Source organism: Lethenteron reissneri, chromosome 30 (assembly GCF_015708825.2).
Source record: "Lethenteron reissneri isolate LAM-NWPU_2019-01 chromosome 30, ASM1570882v1, whole genome shotgun sequence".
Classification (NCBI taxonomy): domain Eukaryota; kingdom Metazoa; phylum Chordata; class Hyperoartia; order Petromyzontiformes; family Petromyzontidae; genus Lethenteron; species Lethenteron reissneri.
Genome location: NC_083808.1, coordinates 13,549,166 through 13,575,526, shown reverse-complemented (window position 1 = coordinate 13,575,526; position 26,361 = coordinate 13,549,166). Strand labels below are relative to the sequence as shown.

Sequence of the window (26,361 nt, the reverse complement as noted above, 5' to 3'; positions counted from 1 at the left end):
GCATACCCAAAGCAGCCATTGCAGCTGCATGAGTCACAGTCCTAAACCTCGCCCATTTACCCTCGACATCAGGAGGAGTGGGGGACGATGCCAACCCCAGCCGCAAACAATGATTCAATTCTTGCTCGCAACTTTAATCAGCTGAGACCAGGCCACCTTAGGTTGGAATGGGGTCTTGGGTGTACACCCACCACCGGAGTGGAAGAATGCCAGGCGCATCTTACAGATGACTAGTCGATGGTCAGAGGGCAGATCAGCTCCACGGTAGGTCTTGGTGTCAAGGACATGGGCTCGCATCCGCTGATCCGTCACTATGTAGTCCAGCAGATGTTCTTGCTTGGACCCGGCATGCATCCATGATGTTGTGTGGATGCGCCGATACCAAAACAGCATGTTGGTAATTACAAGCCCATGGGCTGCACAAAATCTAGCAGCCTCCTACCGTTATTATTGAGCTGATCTGGCCCATGCCTTCCAATCACTCCAGACCAGGTACCAGCATCATGACCAACTCGAGCATTGAAGTTACCCTACAAGATGACTCTATCCCAAGGGGCCACTTTAGCCAGCACCTGTGACAGGAGGTCATAGAAGGCATCTGACTCAACAGCCTTGCCTGCATCCCTCCACGCATGTTTGTTTTTGGTGGGGGCATAAGTAATCACGACCACCACTCCTCGCCTCCGGTTGATGGGAAGGCGAGCCCAAAGTAGCCTGGGGCTTACAGCTTCCCACACCTCACCGCCACGCTCCCACGCCCCCTTCATTCTTTTGTTCAGAAGGACTGTCCACCCCTCATGGTGACAGGAGCCAGAGCCGGTCCACCGGACCTCCTGAATGCCACGGAGATCCAGGCGGTACCGGTCCAGCTCCCGACAGAGGAGTGGCAGCCTCTCCTCCGCAGTGAGCATTCGAACATTTCACATGGCCATCGGTAGTGGCTTGTTGTTGTTTCTGGAGGAGCCCTGAGGGTGAAGATTCAATCTCCTGGCTCTGCCAGATGGGGTTTGGTCAGGAGACGTCGTAGACGCCTGGCCCCCCGGGGCCTCCGGCACAAGCTTATTAGTTAGATATTTTAGTCGTGGTTTAGTGGTAATTTATTGAAGGTGGAGGGGTTACCAGCCCCTCTCACCCATCCAGAGCCCCCATTTAGCCACCGTGGTGGTCACAGATGCCATGAGGGGAAAGGCCAATCGGAATTGGCCCTCCCCCCCACAGCACTGTCCACGACAGTGTTGCCCGTCCGGCACCGCGAGGATGTAGGGGGTTGTTTGTGTGTCTGTCTTTGTGTCTCAGTGTCTGTGTTTTGTCTCTCTCTCTCAAATGTCACAATTAACTTCTAATTTAGCAATCTTTGGAAGAACGTAATCAACCAGGCGATGCATTAATTGTGTGTTGACCGACTCTCTGTGTTGCATTGCATTTCCAAATTTTACTGAGTTTGTTTTTATTAAGTGTGTTTTCTCTCTCTCTGTGTCGCTGTTGTCTCTCTAGTATTTCCTGCAGTTTGTTTTCTCTCTCTCTCTCTCTTTGCATGTGTGTCTGTCTTTGTGTCTCCATGTCTGTGTCTTGTCTCTCTCTAAAAATGTCACACTTAACTTCTAATTTAGCAATCTTTGGATGAACGTAATCAACCAGGCTATGCGGTAATTGTGTTGACTGACTCTCTGTGTTGCATTGCATTACTTTCCAAATTTTGCTAAGTTTCTTTGATTAAGTGTGTTTTCTCTCTTTCTGTGTGTCCTCGTGTTGTAGTATTTCCTGCCGTCACGAAAGCTCCAAATCTCTCATTGACATGCTAATTTCTCTATAACCCCTCTCTCTCTGCCCCCCTCTCTCTCTATTTCAAGCCTCGACACAGAGGCGTTGTTTCTCTATATGCCTATGTGTGTGTCTCTCTTTGTGTGTCTCTGTGTTTTCTCTCTTTGCGTATGTGTCTATGTCTCCGTGTCTGTGTTTTGTCTTTCTATCAAATTTAGCAATCTTTGAAAAAACGTAATCGACGAGGTAGGGTGTTGACTCTTATGTTCGCCGACTCTCTGTGTTGTATTGCATTATATTTATAAATTTACTAGGTTTGTTTTCTATTTCATTTTTACCTGGTGATGATTGCTTGTGTTGCAATCAAAACGTCGTATGCTATTATTTAATTTATTTTTCTTTCTACGTGACTTTACTGAAAGAACCCAAGAATAATTCCTGCAGTTACGAAAGCTCCAAATCAAACACGATTCATATTACCGAAACATAATAATAATTTATTTTTAAACGCAGTTATACTTTTTTAAAGGCGGTTCGGGTAGTTTAGTCAGGGTAGTTTACCTTACTTCATTTTAAATGTTAAATATCACAAGTGAAATATTAACTACTGTTCGAAACAAAAGTATCTAAATTGCAGAGGTGTGGACTCGAGTCATGTGACTTGGACTCGAGTCAGACTCGAGTCATGAATTTGATGACTTCAGACTCGACTTGGACTTGCATAACAATGACTTTGTCCCACCTCTGAGGTGTGGACTCGAGTCATGTGACTTGGACTCGAGTCAGACTCGAGTCATGAATTTGATGACTTCAGACTCGACTTGGACTTGCATAACAATGACTTTGTCCCACCTCTGCTAAATTGTCAACATTTCCTGCATTTGCATCACAGCCCCGCGGGCCACCTGGAGGAGCGCCGTGGGCCGCCAGTGGTCCGGGGACTGCAATCTGCCAGTCGCTGATTTAGGGTGATGTGGTTATAGGCAATATGCATGCAACCGCTGCATACATACAATTTATCCTTCCCTTGTTCAAAACGTCACTTATTTCCATATTATTTTCCTTCTAGGGCAGCGTTATTGACAAATGTGTGGAGCTTCTGTTATTTGCGCTTTGGCTGTGTACCTCTGCCAATGCAGTATCGCACAACACACATTTATGATGTGTAAATATAGTCTGAAATGTGCACAACACGCATTTTCTCTAAATCTTTCTATGATGCTCGCATCCTTAAAGACAAATGTACAAACTGGCAGACGATTAAAAACAATTAGAATGTCTTACCTTGTATGTATAGGAAAAGGGAGCGGGGGTTATTGAGCCAATGGGAATTATTTGAAACGGATGGCTGGCGGGATTAGGGTTAAAGAAGATAGGACCCGCAATCGAGAGTATGTTTGTTGATCTAACTGTGAAAGTATATACAGTGGCCGACGGTGCGGAATTCTCTTGCAGAGTAACAATCTTTGGCAAACTCGACCCAAAGGTAAGTATGCCGTCTCCCTCTGTGTGTGTGCACAGGAAAAGAGAGCATTAGCAGACATTCACAAGTGAAGACTCCAATGAACACGATTATTCATTACACATGACATTGTTACAGCAGTGGCAGGATGGGCAACACTTAGACTGACAGTGCCGTCTCTTAAAATGTTGTTGATGTTGTCAACTAATCACATTGGTTCTGGCTCACTGCTGCAAACTGTCGTTTTACCTTTTATGTTACCCCATTTATTAATTTTACTACATTTTTGTCTCTTGCTGGGCCTAGTTCAGAAGAAACTAAATCAACCACTGTCTTGGGTATCCCATTTTCATTCACTTAATTGGCATGTATTGATATTATTTTGAAAATTATAAATTTTACAAGTTCTGCTTTTAAATCTCTGATTGTGTTAAATACGTTAAATGTTTTTTTTTATGCACACTGGAATTTTGGACTGCAGTATTTTGGTGCCCAAAACTATGATCAAGCTTTTTTATATATATATAAAAAAAAACTCGTGCTCTAACATTTAGATCAAAATAATCCGTAAATGTAATGTTTCTTCTCAAGAATCTCTGTTTTTCAACAGCTGATAACAAAAAAAAACTACCGTTAGCCATTTAAAATAATCAAAAACCTACCCTCGTAAGTAACGGCAATCATTGTACAGTCCAGAAACACTTTATATTGCTCAGTTAACAATACAGGGTATCGTAAAACTACTCATAAAATAGTACATACTAAAGGTATATGCAATGTATTTTTTTACACTGCCATCATGAGAATCATCATCAGTGGTGCCCATTGGCTTCAATGGAATCCTGGCGTCAGGAAAGAGCCCCTACCTAAACAGGTAATGAACACCCATTTCCATAGAGAAGAGGCATGAATGTGTTCATGGAAATATTCTTCGGTTCTTTCCGTAAAGTCACGTAGTTAGAAAATACAAAAAAAAAGAAAAAGGAAAAAAACCCACGACGTTTCGATCACAACACAAGTGGTCTTCATCAGACGAAATGTAACGGCTTATAAGGGCTTCCAAAGTTGTGAGTGGGCGGAGGACTAGAGTTGCGAGGCAGAAGCAAGGAAAAACATGTCCATGTTCATGGAAATGTTTAAATGGGGTCATGAAATTGACCCTTGGTTATGATTCACTTGTAAGATATTAGAAGCTTATTTGTGCTCAAATCGATACAGGATGCAACCATGGGTAGGTCATTATGCTCTGTGTGCTTAATCATGGGTTAAAACCTAATCATGAGGTCACGTCAACAATGGAAAAGGAAACTGATGAAAAGAGATGATGAATTCAGGTGGGTTATAAATAATCTTACTTCTTCTTTTTAAAAAACACTAAGATAGCTCGATATGACCACTATTAAAGATAACATATTACAACTTTGTCACATTTTATCGTGTGTATTGTGAAAAACTAATATGCAAATACAAACAAACCATCAAAGTGATTTCCTACTCAAACTAAAATTGAGGCAGTTTTTATCTCCTGTCTTCTACCCTGAGCCACTGGTGGAAATTCCTCATTACAATGGCAGGGGTGAGTCAATCCATAGGAAAACCACTGTGGACATCCCCACAAAACGGGACAAATTTGATCAACCCCAGAGAGATGATGGGCTGAGTCAAGGCCCCAAACAACATTTGAACTTGCAACTTTCCGATTACGAGCCGGTCAATCTACCACTGAGCCAAATGACTGACATTTTAAAACATCTATTAAATAAAAATTACAGCATTAATGACCTACATTGTGGTAATGAACATTGTGGTTGTGAACATTAAGAAAGGCAGATTAAAAGTATCCCTCAGAACACTTTCAAAACATCGACGGCGATCAACAGAAACCGACATTTCCACCAAACGGGAAAAATGTATCTTTAATATTGCCCCATCCAGCCACGTGGCCAAGCTTTGCAACTCCGGCCCCACGAACACTGACACGTTTTCTATTATCATGATGACAGCAGCCGGCCAATGTGATTACCGCTCCCAACAGTATTGAAAGATTTGGATACATTTGGGGACTTTTCTGATGAGTTTCCACAAGTGTGTATATATTTACGATATTGCGTTTGGACATTTTACAATTTTACCATTTTGGCAGTGTTTGTCTTTGTTGATGATGACGTAGAAATGAAACATCTATCGTACTGTCATAGACATTCCGCTATTTAGAATGTTTTACAAACCACGTAGCTGAAAGCACCATATGTCCACTCTAATTCTTATTATTACCATTCTGTAATCCAGTACTAAAGTTCGTATGCATTTAGCCAATTGACAATTATCATTTCAACAAATCGTGTGTTACGTCACCATCATGTATAATTTGAATATGATGTTAAAATAACAGTATCCTCAACACCAGCACAGTACAGCACATTGTAACAGGCACTGCACTGAAATATATTATGTAAGTAGAGTATGTTGCTGTTCCATTTCCTTAACAACAGACTAATTCGTTTTAGCAAACTTCACCAGTTAAAATATGAAACCGTCCTTAAGATGACGTACACAAAACATTGAACGCTCAACACCAGTCGCCAGCCTACCTTTGGCAAACCCAATGACAGTGAAAATAAGAATCTTCAACAAGTCACAAGAAGTGGGTCCCTTCTTCCTCCGCTCCATCATCGCCGCTCGCCAATTCGCAACTGCGGCCAGGCAAAGGAAATTCTGGCCGGTTTATTCAGAAAAAAAACACAGCCGGTGGTGACATCACTTTAAGTTGCGAAGCGCAGGATGAGTGACGAGTTGGCATTACCGTTTACCCCGCCGACCTACCAACCCACCCACCCCCCACGGTCTTTCTGTGCGACGTCCCCACCACCGTGTGTGTTGTGTGTTGGGCAACGGTAATTCGCAACGGAGCCCCCGCGGTGCAATCACTGGCCATGGTGGTTACCTGGAGATGGCCCCCTTTGCATGTTTGTTTGGGCGGCATGGCTGTTAAACGGTTGCCCATGGAGCGACTCCTAACCGAGCCTCAGAGTCGTGGCCCCCCACACACCTGAAGTCGTAAGACGGCTTCATTGAACTGCCCATCGCATCCCACGGTGCTGTCGCTTGGACCCGAGACAATGAACGTGGCACAATGGAAACACTTGAGCTTGTTTCTTTTCTTGTGTTTCCGAATCATTGTTATGTATAATATTGCGTGCCTGCGTGTGTGCTTTGAAGTTCGAGCACAACGAGGTTATTCCGTGTTTTTCTAATTCGTAAACCCACGTAAAGTATCGTAGAAAGTGATGATTTTAGTCGGTATGAACGTTTAAATGCTGTATAAAGTACGTACATTCAAGTCAGTAAACTTAATGGTGCAACCCATTTGTAAACATACTCCGATTGAAATGCGCGTTGCCAATTGCCCATAACTCGCGTTGAGCGTTGCTGAGTATCGCTTGACACACTGCAGAGTTATAAAAAAATAATTCATTCACAGTACTGTACTTACATTGGCATGCTCTATCCCCTGTATACTATTCAATCATTTAGACACCAACTCTATGAACTATAGAGTTTTGTTTAGCAGTCATTCCCTTTATAATCCATTTGCGTAAATTTCTGAAGAGAAAAAGCCACCTACTCATTAGCACGGTTGGCTACGTACGGTGCGAAAAAAGTTCAACATGCATACATATTGCTGGCTGACTGTTTATATTTCACAGCGCAATGTTTGTCTATCCACATTTGTTCTGTTCTGTTTACAATAAACTTTACTCGACACAAACTTGCTTACTTATTAATTCAATGCACAAATGATTTACCGTGACACGTGCCTTAATTCTACCGGCAGACATCTCTTCAGTGGCAAAATACTGTACACGGCCTTGTACCAAAATCAGATTTCACAATGATCAAGTCTTCAGGATACACACATACACTGCTGAACTGTGTATTTGTACAGCACAGCGTTGCCGTGGTCTCGCGAGATGCTTGTCCGGAAACAGTGGGCACATTCACAAATATGCTTTACCAGGAACTTGCAGCATTCTCAGACATTGTTTATATCCACTGGCAGATGAAAGTCTTCGAATGTCTAAATCCTTACCCCTAACATCCCTTACACATGCAATCACCATCCATTACTCAAAACTCTTTTGTTTTCAGGTAAGGTCCACCAAGCTATATAGCTTCAAAAGCGACCTGGCCACAAATGCGAGCAAATACTTTAAACGTATTGTTTCTCAATGTGGAGGGGAAAGCCTAAGGACCCGAAGAAAAATGCACGCGACCACGGGGAGAGAGACAGGCAAACTCGAATCATAAAGGCGTCAGGGTCTGGATCGAACCCACGACCTCCTGCATACCTGGCGAGGGAAATAACATCTCGCCACCATGGCAAAGGCGAAAACCAGTCTCACTGCTGCACACAAGCTGATCTCATCACTCCATCTTAATGGTGGTATCTTTTGAGCATTTTCACCTTTGGCTGCCATTCCATAAACCAGCCGCGTCAATCATCTATCATTCCACTGGAGCTATGTATGCACTTTTAAATCTAAATAGAAATCTCATCTATTTAGAACTACTTTGTGTTTAGTTTGTTGTCCTTCCCCCTGCACATCCGATTAGCACAGTTGACTACATACGTGATATGGTCTATTCAAGCCCACTTCCCTTAACGGTCAATGTAATGTCACTCATTTGTGTTTGTTCCCTGATCCAAGTGTTTCTTCTGTATCTCATTGTCATTCCAAGCATGCATCTGCCACACGCTTGCCACAAAGTTCAGCTTTAGCTTTCTTTATCAGAGTGCACGTTTATGAGTATTGTTTTAGTGGCTAATATGCACCGATTAATAACTTCCTCAGGTGCATTCACAGGCTGCTTTTTTCGTGATATTCGTTTTTTTAGAGCACTCATTCCTGTACTCGTTCCCTCTCTATTTCGTAATTTTTAATCTGGAGCCACATTCATACTTGCCCCAGGCATGCACATTTCGCTGTTTTCCACTTGTCCTTTTTTCTGCTCCATTTGTTTTGGTGACACAATTCATTTATAACTTAAACATTCCCAGGCCCTAATCTGTAATTACATTTCGGTTGTTATTGGAATCATATCATGTAAAAAAAACGATAACATATTTTCATAGCCAGAAAAGCACCATGTCTTGTAAAGCAACAGACCTACTTTATACTTAGTAAACCATGTTTATTGGACACTGAATGCAATGAACACCAAATTCATTTTATTTATGTGGACGTTAAGAACCTCAGCAGTGCTGGCTTGGTGCTCGGAAATGGGCATTCACTGCACGAGCCACCCAGCCACCTGTTTCTTGATTACATCTGTCCAGTGCTTGCTGAGCTGCATTAGCTTCCGGTTACCGAATGAATACATTATGAGGTCGTACTCATTACAAAGTGCTTGTCACAAATGAACCACAATACCTTGCTGATCTCGTCAAGGAGCATAAACCATCACGTGAACTCCGGTCATCCTCGCAGCAGCGGCTTTTGTTATCCATTGAACAAAGATGGTCACCACATCGTGCACTTTCAGATGTCCTTCTGCGGCCGTCTGGAACGCTTTTCCTTCCTAGATTAGGAAAACTAATTTCTTTATTACTGCTTTTAGTGTTTAGTTTGTTGTCCTTCCTCCGCACCTCCGATTAGCACGGTTGGCTACGTACGGTGCAAAAGAAGTTCAACAGATACACGTACATATCATATTCAAGGTCAAGAGGGTACCACTGGCAGTACCGTTGATGCCACTACATATCCCCATTGCTTCCTGCCGTTGGTTAGATCCCCGTAAACTGTGGCAACATTGATAAAAGGCACACACGGTCTGCTTCACAGTATCTTCACCATTTTGCTTAGCTTGGTTACTGTTCTGCAGGACGTCCCTTCAGTGCCCGACTGGGTAACCAGCCCTCCAAAGACAAAAATCCCCCCTTATGTCTTAAACAGACTGTTGGGGCAAGTGCTGTTAGCGAGCAGCACCTAAGAAGGCCGGCACGACACACGGGGGGGTGGGTGGCCAGCCCGACGTCCGACTGCCTTTGTCTCTCGAGTGGCGATGTTTACACCCCCCACCAGATACTCATTTGAGGCTGAGTCAACCTGTCCTCCACCATCACCCACACATGCTTCACACTTCACAACCTCCATTTCCTTATTTGACTCCAATAACTCTCGGCCAGATTCCACACTTACAATTTCTTAAACCTATCCTGTAGTGAAATGCAGAGTGTTCTTGGCATGCACCTATGTTTACAGGTCAGAAGCATATTCTCCAGTTTTTCTGAAAGTGTAGCTCTGAATCGTATAGTAACACAAAAAGTACGCCTGTCACAGGAACTCACGTTGACTTCACCACAATCAAATGTGGTGTCCAATGTAGTCCTTCGTAAACTCACCCTGGCAATACAATGTCTCTCTACTTCTCTCTCACAAGTCCCCGTATTATAACACACCGTCCTATATTACCTTCACATTCTCCCTGCCTCGTGACACTTGTGGTAATCAGCACAGGAGTCACACCCCCAGCCACTGTTACTACGAATCGTTTGGAAGCTCACCTTGTTTTAGCATGACACTGTTTTACTTAGGAAAGCCGCATTGAGTCACAAGGTTCGTTTTAATGAGGGTCCTGCTACGTTTTAGCTGCAGGGGTGATGGCAGGGATGCGTTTCTCAATTAAGTCACTTTGCAAGTCGTTTTAAAAAAATTGGCAAATTTGGATCATCATTCCAACACACAGCGGCCTATACTTCCGTGAATTATCTCTCAGGAGTGAAGTCTTTAACGTCCACTGTGAAGAAGATGCCGAAGTGGATCTATAAGCTTCCCGGGAGGGGTCCTGAAATGTCAAGCTTTATAAATAGGACCCTTATATTAATACGTCGAACAAAAAAAACATAAAATACCTCTGGTAAATATCAATACATTACGAATTTTCGGGGTCGCAGTGGCGGGGGGAGTGGGTGATCACCCCTATTGCCTCTCACTTGGATCCACCACTAAACAAACGGAATGTATTTTATGGTAAATACACCAACAGTATTAACCAGGACAACCTACCGGATGTAACCCGTGAATGCGCTTCTGCTGGGCCACGGCAAACTCCCTTTCCAGGGACCCCAGCGCGCAGCTTCAGTAAGTCAAGCTGCCAAAAGCTTCAATGCCACAACCCCGCATCGTCCACATCGAGCCTCGGAGGTGGAAATTATCGATTGTGATTCTTGGGTTTCTTTATTTTTCTATATTCTTTTCATGTTTCATCTGATATACAGTGATTGAGTTGTACAATTCATTCACATTTTACCAATGTTTTATCTTAAAATGTTATTGATTGCACCTTGCAGTGGTGAAGACCACATCAAGATGACACAATACAGAAAAAAAAAACTTGTGTTGTGTATTTCTGTATGTTATGTTCGTGTAGCCAATATGTAATACACGTAGCTATTTTTAATTCATACTTATTAAGAATCAGCAACATACTTTGTGTCATAGTATCCTTCCCAATTGTTTCAAACCATAGTTGTAGCTACCACTTGGCAACCATAAATCCGAATGGTCTCTGATAGTGTCGTAATCATTATTGCCAAACGCGTAAACTCAAGCAACGTAACAACGCGGGGAGGTGACTATGCTCTGTACCCGCACAGGTATGGTTGCTGCATTAATTCACTTCATGCCTTAGGCTCTGTTGACGTGAAAACGAAGAATAACAACTCGCTCGATAATGGTTTCATTGCAAAAGTTGGTGGCTCGGCAAAGTCGATGCCATGCCATAGTCCCGAGACATTACAGTGCTTGTCACGACACCTCAAATTCAACATTCAATACATAAAATATGAAAAACTTAAGCATCGTGCATTTGGGGTGTAAATCATCGTAAAAATTGTCGTTTGTGATGTCGCTTTAATTGTTTATTTCCACTCTCTCTACATAGACAATCTCAGTGGATTTTGTTGTTGTTGTTGTGGTTCATGGAAAGAATACGCACATGGTCATGGAGGAGAAGAGGCCACGTGAACTATTAAAACATAATTCCCTTACAGGTAGCTGGGGATCCAAGGTGACTCGGTGATTTAATATACAGACCAGAGGTGTCCCTCGATTTGCGAAAAGGGATGCGTTAATCAAAAAAAGACAAGTATAACGAAGATTTCGTTAATCGGAACTTAATATAAAAAAGAATGAGGGATGTGTTTCGGTCAGTCATTCCAATTCTACTCCTAATCTAAAAATTTGCACCTACTTTATATTGCTCTTCACAATACGAAAATAATAATATAGAACATAAATGTTAAAACGACTGAATAATAATTAATGTTAAATTAAAATAATTAACCTTTACGGGGAACTCACCAAAAGATTTGCGTGTTGGAATGACTGGAAAGGTGCTGTGGAGGAGGCGTTACCGTTGCACTGTTGGGATACCGTGACACTGTCGCAGATGGATGCCGCAGACTCCCGGGTGCTTCTTGTTTGATGATACCTCGGCACGTGCCGTGTGATATTTCGTTTACGCGGAAAATTCGCTTTCGTTCATGTAAAAGTGTCCATAATTTGTCAATTGCGTGAACGCGAAATTTCGTGAACCGTACGGTCGTAAACCGAGGGATACCTGTAAAGTTCATTCTCACTCCCCACTCTCCCACTGGGGGTGGGAGGGGGGGTGTTCGGGTTTGTTTTCTTGGGAACAAAATCAGAATCTTTATTTATCCTGGAGAAATCCGACGAGCTATGAAACTTACTCTTAGTTCTTTCGGTAAAGTCACGTAGGTAAAAAATGAATTTTTTTTTTATAAAAATAAAACAATAAAATCACGACGTTTCGGAGGCAACACAAGTCTCCGTCATCAGGTAGGACCGTCACAGCCAGATTTGCTACAGCAAATCTGTGACAGTCCCACCTGATGACGGAGACTTGTGTTGCCTCCGAAACATCGTGATTTTATTGTTTTATTTTTATTAATTTTAATTTCATTTTTACCTACGTGACTTTACCGAAAGAACTAAGAGTATGAATCCTTGCAGTCACGAAAGCTTCAAATCGAGCTATGAAGCTCTTTTGCACAGAGTGAAAAAGTTACAACGGAGTCAAAACGTTACAACAATCAGAAAGTTACAGCAGCAAAACACCATCCCCAGCAAGGCGGTTTCAATTGACAACAGCCTGCAGACACCCAATGTGTTTTGAATATTCGGTCACATTTTGTCGGAACGATTTTTAATCTCTGAACAATCCATTGAAAGCGTTGTGTGCCCAGCCATAGGGAAGCATCGAGGGAAGTCCGGTGGGATATTCTCATAAATAGTCTCCTTTCATCTTCTGCTTAGGTACACTTCATGTGATCATCTAAAGCATTCTAGTTTTCACATTTATATTTAGCTTCGCTATGTTCTCCAATACTAGGTCCTGTTAATCTGCCACAAGTCCTCTACTTAGGCCAGGGATCAACAAGCTGTGGCTCCGGAGCTGCATGCTGCTCGTTAAGAAGCCCTTCGTGACGTTACTCACGTGCATTGCGGCTCTTGAAATATTGAGGTTTTTTTTTTACAGAATTTGAATAAAAAATGGCTCTTCTTGTTTTGGATGTTGACCATTGCCCTAGGCTTTTAAGGCACTAAGACCTTGATCTCCCCCGAATAGTGGACCACCTGTAATGCGTGATTATCTACACCATTGATGGGAGGGAGGGGGTTCACTTGGAGGCAAATGTACAATTAGGTAGTAAAAAAACATTTATTATTTAAGCTCTCAGTTGGCATTAAGTCCCATATTCGGCAGCCCCGAAGATTCTTCCTCACCGGCCCATTTGTTTTTTGGACCCAGCCCAAATGGGTCAATGAGATCGCATGGCAATTTGGACCCGGTGTGTTTACAAATGCCTGGGCCCATTTTTACTCCCAGTCCGTCACTGGCTGGCACCATTACCTCTTTATTCAGGGCTGCCACGAGACCCGGCCTGGCCATAGGGCAGCAGCCCGGGTCTGGTGGCAGCCCTGATTTTTCTTGCTCACGCCACTACCGGCTGAAGGCAAATCGGATAATGGAATGGTTACCCCCATTGTAACAAAGGGCTTTTATAGTTCCTTTCCTAAATTGCATAAAAGTGCCAATCATAATATACTTGCGACGCTTTTAGCAAATGCTTGTGAAATGTCTAGTGGCGTAGCTGTGCAAACAGCCGGCGTGTTTACAAAAACACGGCGCTGGCCCCCCACTCGGCTGTGCGCCACAGAAGGCGTGTGCCAACTCATCCCGCGTATTGTGTGGGGCCCGTGAATCATGGCTATGTTTGCCAAGTGCTATTGAGTGAGTGCTCACAATAGCTGTAAAATTCTCACACTGGTGAGGATCACGCATCACATTGGGCTGAATAATTTCCATGCCGGGATTACACGCGTGCTGTATTTCTTGCAGGGAACGTTGTGTTCATTTGAGCACCTGCAATGCAAACCCCGAAGTGTGCCTTAGCCTGCATACACCTGTCTGAGTGCTACGTACACACGCGACCTGTGCAGAATACCATTCATTCATCCCTTACTGCAGCATTAAAAGTTTCACAATGTTAAGTTTCCTTTGAATGTCTTAAGAAAATAAGTGATACTTTTTTGTGTGTGCAACCTGTGAGGACATTCCTAAAAAGTAAAGCTGCATGGGCAAGTCGTGTTGCCACCTTGTCCACAGACCAATGCCGGGCATATTTCTCAGTCAGTCTGCGACTCTGCGTCTATCAAAAGTGTGCGGCATACCGTGATGAAGTTCAACACAATACCACCAGATATCGGTACAATCCAGCGATGCCGCCCGAACACATGCAAATTCCCAGTCTGTCCCGAGTCAAATCCAGATAAGCAGCAACTCTATAGGAAGTAAAAAACAAAGATAAAGATCCCCTTATAGCCTTAACAGAATGTTGGGGCAAGCGCTTTCTGGAGCACCTATGAAAGCCAACTTGGCCCACGAGGGAGCGGGTGGCCAACACCATGCCTGGTCGCCTTTGTCTCTCCAGTGCTAATGTTTACACACCGCACCAGGTATTAATTTAAGGCTGAGTCAACCAAGGAGAGGCCTAGGACCGGTTCAGATATTCGTCGCCGATGTTGGTCGTGAGTAGGAATCAAACTCGGGTCACCGGGTTCCTAGCGTACTACACTAACCACTGCACCACCGCTCCCCGCAATCCAGCACAAGCCCTCTTGCTCACAAAAATGTTATCCGCAGTAATTTAAATTCGTGATTATGTTATATGCACACAGTTATTAAACAAAAGTCTGTGAACGTGTTTATACTTGTCTCAACCCAGGTTATACGTGGGTATCAGAAACATAATCTTTATTTAGACTGGAGGAATCCGATGAGCTATAAAGCTTTTTTTTTTACAAATGTCCGGTCGGATAGATTGAATTAAGCACGCCACCGTAGCACAGATTGAATTAAGCACGCCACCGTGGCACCCCACCAACCCTGCCTCTGACGCACAAGCGGACACGTGCGTGTCGCTGCCGCCCAGCTATAGATGAGGCAATGAATCCCCGTGTTCATTCAATATTGACCCCGTTCATTGTAGGTGTTTTTATTACAGGCACGCCAAACCTGTGAAGAGGAACAAACATCACTCCAGGCAAGTTCCACGCAATGGTACGCAAACATCATCTATCACGGGTGATATAAATTGCAATCACAATAAAGCGCTTCACCATCATATTGTATACAGTCTGTTCTCCTATAACGCGGCAGTTGTGTTCCTGAAGCACACCGCGTTATGGAAAAATCGCGTATAAAAAACAATATAGGAGTAAAGCACAGTCCGAGATAACACGTGAGATGCGTGCGCTTGCTGAACAAAGACTGAAAGACTGAGGTGCGTGGGTAGCATCTAGAAGCATCCAGCAGCATCCTGTCTTGTGCGATGCTACGCCGAGGCAGCCGTACATCCGCTCATTCCTACTCGCGTGACGTCGTTCTGTTCACTCAATTATTTGAAGTGGTCAGCCAATGTTTTTTTGGTTCTCTGATTTCGTGTACAGAACTAGAGGAAGTAGCAAATCAAGCGTGCAGTGTTAGAGCTGTCACTTGCTTTTTTACAAAGTGGACCCCCCTCCCCCACCAGTGCTGCTACTTGTGACGTCCTGTCAATAAAATGTTGACAGTTTTAAATGCCCCCTTACTTGTGATGAATTGAGGAGACTCCAATGTAGATAATCTTGGCAAACAGCTAAACTATTCAGCATTGAAGAAATCCTCTTATTTTTAACTTTGAATGCACAAACTTCCTGCAAACAAATCCGGTTACAGCTAGTCCTCGTTTAACGCGGTCGATTCGTTCCTGAAAAGTGCCGCGTTCATCGAAAAACGTATTGATAGAAAAAAATTCCAATAAATAATGTAAAGATAAAGTTTAGCGAGATACAATGTACTACGTCCACACAGTGAGATGGTAGGACAAATAACTGAGGGTATGCCGCCGCTTTACTGTATAATTATGCATATTGTATCACTCCGCTCTACTGTATGTAATTTGGGACTTGGAAAGCACCCCTCTGTTGCTCCACCCCAGACTGGACACCACGTTTCTTCCTGCATTGCGTTTGTTGCAGTGGTTCTCGACCTCTTTTGGCAACTGTGTAACCTTTTGTTGAATTTTGTTTCAACCAAGTACCCCCCTTTCCTGAACCAAGATGGTTCTGATAAATACATGTTTGAATAATAATATAATTAATGTTTAAATCTATTGTCCATTTTCTGAGGTATCCTAACTAGCTAGTGAATGCAAGCTACGAAATGTTTTTTAACGGACGCTCTGCATGCATGACGCAATTTGTTCTCGCTCGCTGGTTACTCTTGGGAACCCGCATTGTTTACTATCTGTTTAGAAAGGTCTTTTATATCGTTCTAGGTTACCATATGAATTTACATTTGACCATAGTTATTTTATTTTGGCAGATTCGTACATGCTTAGTCACCAATGACTCTCATGTATGATACAATTTCGTACATTTATGAATTACCACATGTCCCCCTGGGACATTGCCATGTACCCCCAGGGGTACACATACCCCAGGTTGAGAACCACTGCCTTACGGTATTTGACCACACACATGAAGCCCACATCAACCGAGCTGATAATTAATGGACAAGAGTAGACTGCAGATATCTAGGGATGCAGAAAAGCAGCTGGAAGTTGTCATCTCAGTGCCTTCAGGGAGTGGTTGGAGTCAAATATTATTAAATGATTGCGCTGATATTATTTGGGTCTTTCGGTAAAGTCACGTAGAACAAAAAAATTCCTGCAGTCACGAAAGCTTTGAGTCAAGATTTGATTGCGCTGATGTGTAGGGTATGAGTCTAGAAGCGTTTTCAATCCCGTGTGATCGATTGTTAATTTGATGTTAACGTTGTGACGTTCGATTCTTATTTCATATGAATGTTACAGGTGTAGTTACATTGAATGAGTCACTGTAGCGCGTGGCGCTGGGAGATTGGCAGACAATGCAATTAGAGGTAGCAGCCCGTTCTACCAGTTGGACCCGTGGGCCAAGCCCAGAGCCTTCTGGGGGATCCAGAAGGGTGCAGGGCCGAGGGTGAGCCTGGCCACACTGGGGAGATAAAAGGTGAGCTCCAACTCACAGTCAGGGCTGCTGCCATCGGGAATGGAACTCATCATGCTGCTGTCGTGGTCTTCGCCTCTTCAAGCTGTGGGTCTGGAAGCATGTTGGCTGTCCCGACCCGGTATGGAGTTATCCCTTATGGCTGCGAGAACTGGAATAAACAAGAGGGATAACGCCTCCTACTAGTCTCTCTGAATTAGTACACTACATTTGATGTCAGATGTGTTAACGAATTTTATTTTTTATTGTAGGGTTGTTAGGAATTTTCTTTTTTTCCCCTTCGCATCCCGGTGGGGGGGAGATAGGCTATGTCGACAGCCGCGAAGAGGATATAATCTCCCCGTCCACCAGTCCATGGGGTGCTCCCATTGTCCTGGTTAAAAAAGACAAGAGTTTGCGGTCTTGTGTGGATTTTCGGAAATTAAATAAAGTCTCTGTGGCAGACGCGTATTCACTCCCACGGATGGACGATTTGTTGAATGCCCTGTTGGGGGCGTGGTTTTTCTCCAACCTGGATCTATTTTCAGGGGTTTGGCAATTGCCCCTGGATGAAAGTTCAAAACCAAAAACCGCATTACGGACACCGCAATTAAACGTGCTTCCGATGGGGCTTCACTCAGCTCTGGCCACGTTCCATCGACTTATGGAGTTGATACTGTCGTGGCTCCAAAAGGAGTCATGTCTGATCTATTTGTATGACGTGATTGTCTTTGGTCACACGTTCTGGGAACATCTGCAGTGGTGGCGTGCGGTATTTGTTAAAATGTGGGCGGCTAATTTGAAATTCAAGCAGCAGAAATGTCACCTCTTATAAAATTTGGTTCGCTACGACTCCTGGATCGCCACGGACCCTGCAATGACTGCGTGCGCGCGTGAGTGGCCGACCCCTATGTTGGTGGGTGAGGTTCGCAGTTTTGTGGGGTTTGTGTCGTATTACCGCCGCTTCGTGCCCGGGTTTGCAACAATGGCAAAGCCGCTCCACGCTCTCACGACAAAGGGACAGAGGTTTCAGTGGGGGAAGGAGGAGGCTGCATTTGTTACGCTGCGTGAGCACCTCATAAATGCACCCCCCCCCCCTTCGGTTATGTTGGATACAGATGCCAGTGATACTGGGAACGGCGCCGTATTGTCGCAGGTGGAGAGTGCGGTCGCTTACGGTAGCCGAGTGCTGTCCCCCGCAGAGCAGCGCAATTGTGTCACGCGCTGTGAGTTGTTGGCTATCGTGCACTTTGTATAGCAGTACCGCTGGTACCTCTATGGCAGGAAGTTCGTGGTACGCACGGACCACGCGGCTTTGCAACACATGCTACGCGTTGACCAGTCGTCCGCGCAACTCTCGCGACGGTTGGACATTTTTCAAGATTATTTGTTCGAAGTCACCTATAGCAAAGGGTTGCGCCACTGCAATGCGGACGCTCTGTCATGGTTATCGCCGAAGAGCCAGAGCACATGCTTTATGGGCGCCGGCCATTGTAAGCAGGTGGATGCGGGGGAGCCGGGCGTTATTGTCGCGTCGGTGGATGCTCCGCCGCCCATAGCGGAGGTGGCACGTGAAAACACCATTGGTCTTGTGCACGAGGAATGGGGGTGCCTCCCAGGTGGAGGACACCTCCTTACTGAAAATACGGCGCCGCGTTGGTGCGCCCCTAGGTGGGTGCGCTTGGATACGGAGGTACAACGGTACTGTCTCGTTGTGCCAACTGCTGTGCGGGGTAGGGTAACGACGTTGAAGCGTGACTTCTTTTGGCCCGGGATGTCGGAAGACGTCCACAACGTGCTTTAAGGTTGTTTAGAATGTGCTCGCCGGAAGCCCCTGCCGAGGCTGGCCTGACCACCGTTGCAATCTATTGGTGTCCCATGTAAATGAGCTCGTTGCCCTTGACATCCTCGGGCCATTTCCCACCACTCCGAGGGGAAATAATTTCTTGCTGTTAGGGGTCGATTACCTGTTGTGGTGGCCGGTGGCATGGCCCCTGTCGGATCAGTCAGGGGCGTCCATTACGGACGCATTCCTGCATGGTTACGTGTTGGATAAAGGGGCCCCGGAACGTCTCCTTTCGGACCAAGGTCGAAATGTTTCTTCAAAATTGTTGCAAGAGGTATGTGACTTGTTGGGTATGTAGGGGTGATACGCGCTGGCAGTAGGGATCGTGTGGCAGCACGTGGTGATTGGCTGTGTAGTGGTGACGCGCTGGGAAAAGGGATCGTGTGGCAGCGCGTGGTGATTGGTCAACTAGGGTGGGTGCTCACATCGCGGTCCGCATAGGCTCCGTCTCCTCGGGAGCGGAGGACTATAAAAGGCGATGCGCGCGGGCGCTCGGGGAGTTGGTAACCAGTGAAGACGGAAGACGGAGGAGGAAGAGATAGGGCCCTGAGACCCCTAGTCCCGCTGTCCTTGTAAGGGCCGGGACCCTGTGTGGCTCAGAGGCGGGACCTTGGGACCCGCGACCGGACGTCCGTGTGAGGGCCGGGCTGCGGGACCCAGTGGTCGTGATCCATACCCAAGCTGGGGTGGGTCTGTAAGTTCCTCTGGAAGCTACGGGGCGGGAGAGCCCGTGTGTGTGTAGCCGGGTGGAACGTGTAGCGTGAGCTGTAGTGACCACACATGTTATTGTGGCAAGGAAAAGTGTTAATAAAGTGTGCTACCCGTCAAGTGGTCTCCCGCCGTAATTTACAATATTACAGGTACAAAGAAAATTCGAACTTCGCCCTACCATCTCCAGACTGGTGGAATGGTAGTGCATTTATATAGGATTTATACATCCATGTTGTGCCAACAAGTCAATGAGGCACAGTCCGATTGGGACCTACACGTTCCGGGGGTTCTTGTGGCCTATAGGATGGCCCCTCATGCCTTTACCAGGTTCTCCCCGTTTTTTAATGTACGGGAGAGAATATGACCCCCCCCCCCCCCCCCATGGAAGCCCAGTTAAATACTGAGCCGAGCAAGAAGAGAGCCACTGTGCCGGGACGTATTAGCCTCACCCTTAAGCGGTTGACGGAAGCACGGGAGGCGTCCCATGGCAATTCGGCCAAGCGGCATGCTGTGAATGAAAAACTGATTGGGCTTAAGGAGTTTGGAAACCCGTGGAAGCCTGGGGAGAGGGCATGGCTGCATTGCCCCCAGATGCCTCGAGGCACGTTTCCTAAATTACATAGGCCATGGCAAGCAGTGGATCTGGAAGCATGTTGGCTGTCCCGACCCAGTATGGAGTTATCCCGCTATGGCTGTGAGAGCCGGAATAAACAAGAGGCCAGGTGATACACCAGAGGGGATATCTGGGAGAAACGTCACGGAAGGGGCACATGGAGGAAGCCCGGGAACCCGATAATATGTTCTAGAAAGGGGGCGTGGCTGGGGCGGAGCGAGGTCATGCTCGGAACATAAAAGGGGGCGCTGAGCGAGAGCTCGGGGCTGTCGTTTGGAGTGGGATCCCCATCGTGCTGCTAAAGTCTTCACCATTGTTCTCGTCATTCTTCTCATCGTCTTCACCATACTAATTGTCGCCGTCTCCATCTTCACCATCTCGGGGTGTCATCAGTCAGGCGGCCTACAAACTGTCCTGACTGAGTAACGTCGCTGATCACAGGTGGACTTATTATAAAGTGTTAACCCCGATGGTGGTGGTTAATAAAGAAAGTGCCTCCAACTCTTATTCGTCTCCGAGTTAAGTCACTACACATACATTCACAAAAGTAGGCCATTGTGTGTCGGCGTCACGTTCTAAATTAGAAAAATTAGATAAAAAATTATTCATTTGTGGTTAGACATAGCAGTCATTGCCCCCTGCCACAGAAAACTTGGCAGGACCCTCCTAAAATTGTCTCGAGACTCAGTTAAGGTTTCCATGCGCCGTACGTGCCCATTTAGCTCTGTGCATGATATTTACTCAAGCACTCTGCATTAGATTATCCAAGTTGGATCCATTGTTAAAATATCTTAACTACAGTACTTATTAGATGTCTTTCCCAGCTTCTAATAATAATAATAAAGTACAGGATGTGTACTATGAGACCTCCTTTACCAGTGGCAAAATATAGCAATAGGTTTTTTCCCTTTCAACTGGTACAAAAACTGACACCTTTATATAAGGCATCATGTTTGCAATAACCACAACACAAGCAGTAAAAATGCAAACAAAAAGAAACAACTCTTATGATGATAATGATATGCACTGTCCTTGAAGTTGATTGGTCCACACCCGAGACAGCTTTTTTTAGAGCCTAGTTTTTTTTTCCATAGGGCACAAATTAAGGTAAGGCAGAGCCTGTGTTTTTCACCTTTGTGTAGTGGGTATAAATGGAGAGCGAGGCGTCTCTGGAGGCAACACGTTTATTACAACAATGTACCCTCGTAGCTGCCCCTTCCACCAGGTAACCTAGGGAGGTAATCCCTCCGGGCTAACTAGCCCTAACACAACTGGGGAAGGCTGTCAAGCTGGGACCCTGACTCGAGTCCGCGTCTTGTCTTCAGCTTCTTCTTCAGGAGGACGTAATCATGTCTTCAGGTGAGCAACAACAACCGTATCCGTTCAGAGGTCCGGCTTATATAATCGGTCCAGGGGCTTCCTCCGCCCCTAGGCACGCCTCCCTTCTCGAACCTTCCCGAGGCATCTAGAACTGGTCTCGGGGTCCCCCAGCCCCACCCCCGGTACCTCTTCACTTCATCCGAAGTGCCATGGCCCCCTGTCATCCCGATGCCACTACATTTGTAGCAGGTTCCCTTTCATAAACTTGTAGTATACATTGCATGTGTAGTGGCATTACTGGGTGTTGATGCACGAATGTCACTGCTCTCTGGATGTAGTGCCAGCTCCGGGACGACAGGGGGCGGAAGAGTGCCCGGATCGAGTTGGGCCTTGGCACTCAGGTTGAAGCCGGGGTGGGGGGGGGGGCTCGTGACCGGAGGTATGGACCCCAGGACCCCCAAGAGCGGGCTGGGGGATGACGTGTCCACAGCCCAGGTCCTTCTCGAAGGTTCGAGAAGGAGGGCGTGGCTAGGGGCGGAGAGAGCCGGGACTGACTTGAAGACCTGAAGCCGCCACCTGAAAACCTGAATCCGTCACCCTGAAGAGAATCCCGAAGACAGGACACGGACCCTGGCCGGGGTCGGGCGGGAGTTAGCCTCCCCAGTGTGTTAGGGTATGTTAGCCCAGAGGATATACCTCTTCAGAGTATCGGGTGGAAGGGGCAGTTATTCCTTCGTGTTAAGGTTTATTATTGTTATAATAAACGTGTTGCCTCCAGTGAAGTCTCGCTCTCTCTTCTTACCCACTACACATGCAATATACATTTACACTATGAAACATTGAGTCCATTTTAAGTTTAGTTCCATAGTTGTGGCCTGGTAGATGGTTATATAAATAAACGGTTAGGCAATGGGTTAAACAAATATGAAATCATACAAAATACTCTTTGGTTCTTTTGGTAAAGTCACGTCATCAGGCAAAGGAGCTCCTTTGCCTGATGACGACTGCTTGTGTTGTGATCGAAACGTCATGATTTGTTTTTTATTTCTAACTACGTGACTTTACCGAAAGAACCAAAGAGTATGGATTCCTGCAGTCACGAAAGCTTCAAATCAAGATCATACAAAAAAAGGATTGTGCTGATCCTTATACGGATCAGAATGTAGGCCTTTAGGAAAGCAGATTAATGAAAGATGCAGACTTGGTTGGCATAGGGAAGAGAATATTGGAGAGAATATTGAGAGTTTTAAGGTTTTAGAAAATAAGACGTAAAACAAAGGAAAGTGGCTAGGACAATAAAAAGAACAGATGTCATGTATTTCAGCACCTGTTTGAATCTTGAAAATCCTGATACATTTTCTTGTGTAAAGAGGAAATGTAAACTGGGTAGAGGAGGCCATCAAGCGATTGGCAGAGTTATTGCAAGAGAGATTAAGGGAAAGCAGTGACCAATTCAGTCAGTACAAAATAATTACAGACGCCACGGTGGCGAGATGTTCTCTCCCTCACATGGTATGCAGGTGGTCATGGGTTTGATCCCGACCCTGACGCCTGTATATTTGGAGTTTGCATGTTCTCCCTATGGTTGCGTGGATTTGTCTCCGGGTCTTCCGATTTTTCTCGCCACATTAACAAACATGCATTTAGAGTATTTGGCTGATACAAATTGCCACATGATGAGACACTTCGTTAGGCTCTAATTTGTGGCCAGGTTGCTTCTGAAGAGCTATACAGCTCAGCTGAGTTTCGTTAAGTTTTTCAGTGCTACACTCAAACAGTACAAAATAATTACAGGCGTGTCTAGTTTAACGAGCGTTCTTTTCCATGGATTCGCTATAACGAGTAGAGACCGATTTATAAATGCGTTCCGTGGCAGCATGGGGAGCACCATGGCCCGCAGTTGTTTGCGTACCAGTTGTGCTATACTGCACTGTGTAAGCGCGTGCTTCGGGTGGGTGCGGTGTGGGGAGTGGTGGCGCAACGGTTACGAACCCGGCGACCCGAGTTCGATTCCCGCTCACAGCCAACACCAGTGACGATTATCTTAACCAATTATTGGCCTTCCCTAGGACAACGCAGACTTAAATGAGTAGCTGGTGTGGAGTGTAAACATTGCCATTAGTGAGACATAGACGGCCGGGCTAGTACAGCACACCGGTCCTGTTTGTGGATTTGCTCTCTAACACACCGGTGTGCTGTACTGGTAACGAGTTGGCATGTTCTGTTTACATGACAAACCTTACGAATTGGCTGTCTCGGGTGGTGGCGGGTTTAACGAAACATTTATATTTATGCGTTCTCATCCAAAAAACCTATATGGATGATATTCGTCGCGAAAGCCTACGTGTTAATCAGAGGAGGTGATATCAGGCTACACGGAGGATCTTTCATCGTGGTTCTTCATGCGTGGTAAGTGTTACATTTTACGTCATTCTTTGGTTCTTTCGGTTAAGTCACGTCTAAAGATAAAATAATAAATTAAATAATAGCATATTACGACGTTTCGATTGCAACACAAGCAATCATCATCAGGCATAAACGAAATAGCAACAAAAATCTAACTAGAAAACTATAGACAGACATACAAGCAGACAGACATCACAAGGACACACAGAGAGAGGACACATATCGGCACAAAGAGAGAGGTCGTTTCTGTGACGGTGCCTTAAATATAGAGAGGGGGGCGGGGGCGGAGAGAGGGAGGGGGCAGAAAAAAAATAGCATATCAATGAGTGGACGGCAACGTGATGCTGCAAGTAAGATGACGACGCGGCACGGCACGCAAGCTTGAAAATTAGGAGAAAGGCACACTAAAATTAAATAACCTAGTAAAATATCGAAATGTAATGTAATGCAACACAGAGAGTCGGTCAACACACAATTAACGCATAGCCTGGTTGATTACGTATTTCAAAGATTGCTAAGTTAGAATTTAAGTGTGAAAATTCCAAAGAGAGGACACAGGCAGAGAGAACAAATAGCCAGAGAGAGAGAAAAAAGATAAGCTTAAAACTTCCCCGTAGAAGTGGTTCAATCTTAATTTTGGAGTTTTCGTGACTGCAGGAATTATTATTTGGTTCTTTCGGTTAAGTCACGTTAAGTCACGTCTGCTTGTATGTATGTCTATAGTTTTCTAGTTAGATTTTTGTTGCTATTTCTTTTATGCCTGATGATGATTGCTTGTGTTGCAATCGAAACGTCGTAATATGCTATTATTTAATTTATTATTTTATCTTTAGACGTGACTTAACCGAAAGAACCAAAGAATAATTCCTGCAGTCACGAAAGCTCCAAAATTAAGATTTTATGTCATATTCCTTTATTTAAAAATTGTACAGTAATTTGTATTTCTCGTGTTAAAAATTCGTTCACGAGTAGAACATTTTCGAGGCTAAATCGTACCTCAGCTTTTAACGTGAGGAGGAGTCAATGGGGGGAAAGCGACGATTGTTCGCTTTTTGCCGAGGTAGTTTTCGTGGAACGCATCTCGGTCGTTAAGCGAGGCGTGTCCGTGCAGGGGCGATCGGTGACGTACGCGAACATCCGGCACTCATATATGGAAGAAAGTGGGCGTGGATTTGCCCATATATAGTATTTTGCATCGTTAATTGAGATTAATTGTATCTAAACCTGCTCAGTCGATCCATATTAAAAACAAATATCAAAGATACTGTACAGGAACTCTTCTTCTTACGAACGAGATAGGTTCCAGAGGTCTGTTCGTAAGTCGATTCATTCGTAAGTCAAACTTTACTCCTGTCATTTCCAAACATGTTGTACGGCGTGCACACTAAACACGGGGAATGGCTTTAATACTAGATTTGAAGCTTTCGTGACTCCAAGGATTCATACTCTTAGGTTCTTTCGGTAAAGTCACGTAGGTAAAATAATAATAATAACAATAAAATAATAATAAATTAAAGTAATATCTTTAATTTATTTAATTTATTTTATTTTATTATTTTTACCTACGTGACTTTACCGAAATATCCTAAGAGAATGGCTTTAACAGTTGTATAATCTGTTGATGTAGATGCCACAGGTTCTTCACGTTCTGCAGACGCCACCATCGCCATCTATTGCGCGGCGGTTGAACTTACACCTCTTGGCCCGAAACAAGCAACTGGACATAGGGACAGGTTTAATCTAGATTTGACGTTTTCGTGACTGCAGGGATCCATACTCTTTGGTTCTTTAGGTAAAGAAACGTGGGTATAAACTAAAATAAATTAAATCACGACGTTTCGATTGCAACACAAGCAATCATCATCAGTTGGGAAATTTTAAATTTTCTTGCTGTGGTTTTCCCACCTGATGATGATTGCTTGTGTTGCAAACGAAACGTCGTGATTTAATTTATTTTATTTTATACCTACGTGACTTTACCGAAAGAACCGAAGAGTAGGGACAGGTTTGTTCGTATCTCTTGAAAGTTCGTAAGTCGAATGTTCGCAAGTTGAGGAGTCCCTGTCCCAGATGAATAATAATTTTGCGTGTTAATCGCTATGTCGATTCTTTGCCAATCGATTTACGGATTAGATAATGATGCGACACGCCCCCGTCATTTGATTGGCTAATATCAAGAAGCAAGATTACGATTGTACCGCAGCGCCATCTTAGGTGGGGACGTCTCGGTGGAGGTGGCGCCGCTGCTCCAGCGAAACCATTCAGGGTGGGGGGAGATGGGGAGGTAGAGGGGAGGGATGGAGGGGAGGGGCGGAGGAGGGGAGGGGGGAGGAGGGATGGAGGGAGGGGTGGAGGGGTGGAGGGGAGGGGCGGAGGGGCGGAGGGGCGGAGGAGGGGAGGAGGAGGGATGGAGGGAGGGGTGGAGGGGTGGAGGGGAGGGGCGGAGGGGCGGAGGGGCGGGGGAGGGGGGATGGAGGGAGGGGTGGAGGGGTGGAGGGGAGGGGCGGAGGGGCGGAGGAGGGGAGGGGGTGAGGAGGGATGGAGGGAGGGGTGGAGGGGTGGAGGAGAGGGAGGGGGGAGGAGGGGGGAGGAGGGGAGGAAGAGGTGGGTGGAGGGGAGGGGCGTGGAGGGGAGGGGCGTGGAGGGG

General features: G+C 45.3%; 1 protein-coding gene across 1 annotated transcript in view; it reads right to left on the bottom strand.

Moving 5' to 3' along the window:
* LOC133349547 (cadherin-related family member 3-like) overlaps nt 1-5,984 on the bottom strand; it is a 51,941-nt gene extending 45,957 nt beyond the window's left edge. The window contains exons 1-2 of the mRNA XM_061563102.1: nt 5,815-5,984; nt 3,046-3,266 (exon numbers count right to left, since the gene is read on the bottom strand). Coding sequence (XP_061419086.1) covers nt 3,046-3,266; nt 5,815-5,896 — 303 coding nt within the window. The 5' untranslated portion in view covers nt 5,897-5,984. The remainder of the gene's footprint in view (nt 1-3,045; nt 3,267-5,814) is intronic.
* Between the last annotated feature and the right edge of the window lie 20,377 nt (nt 5,985-26,361).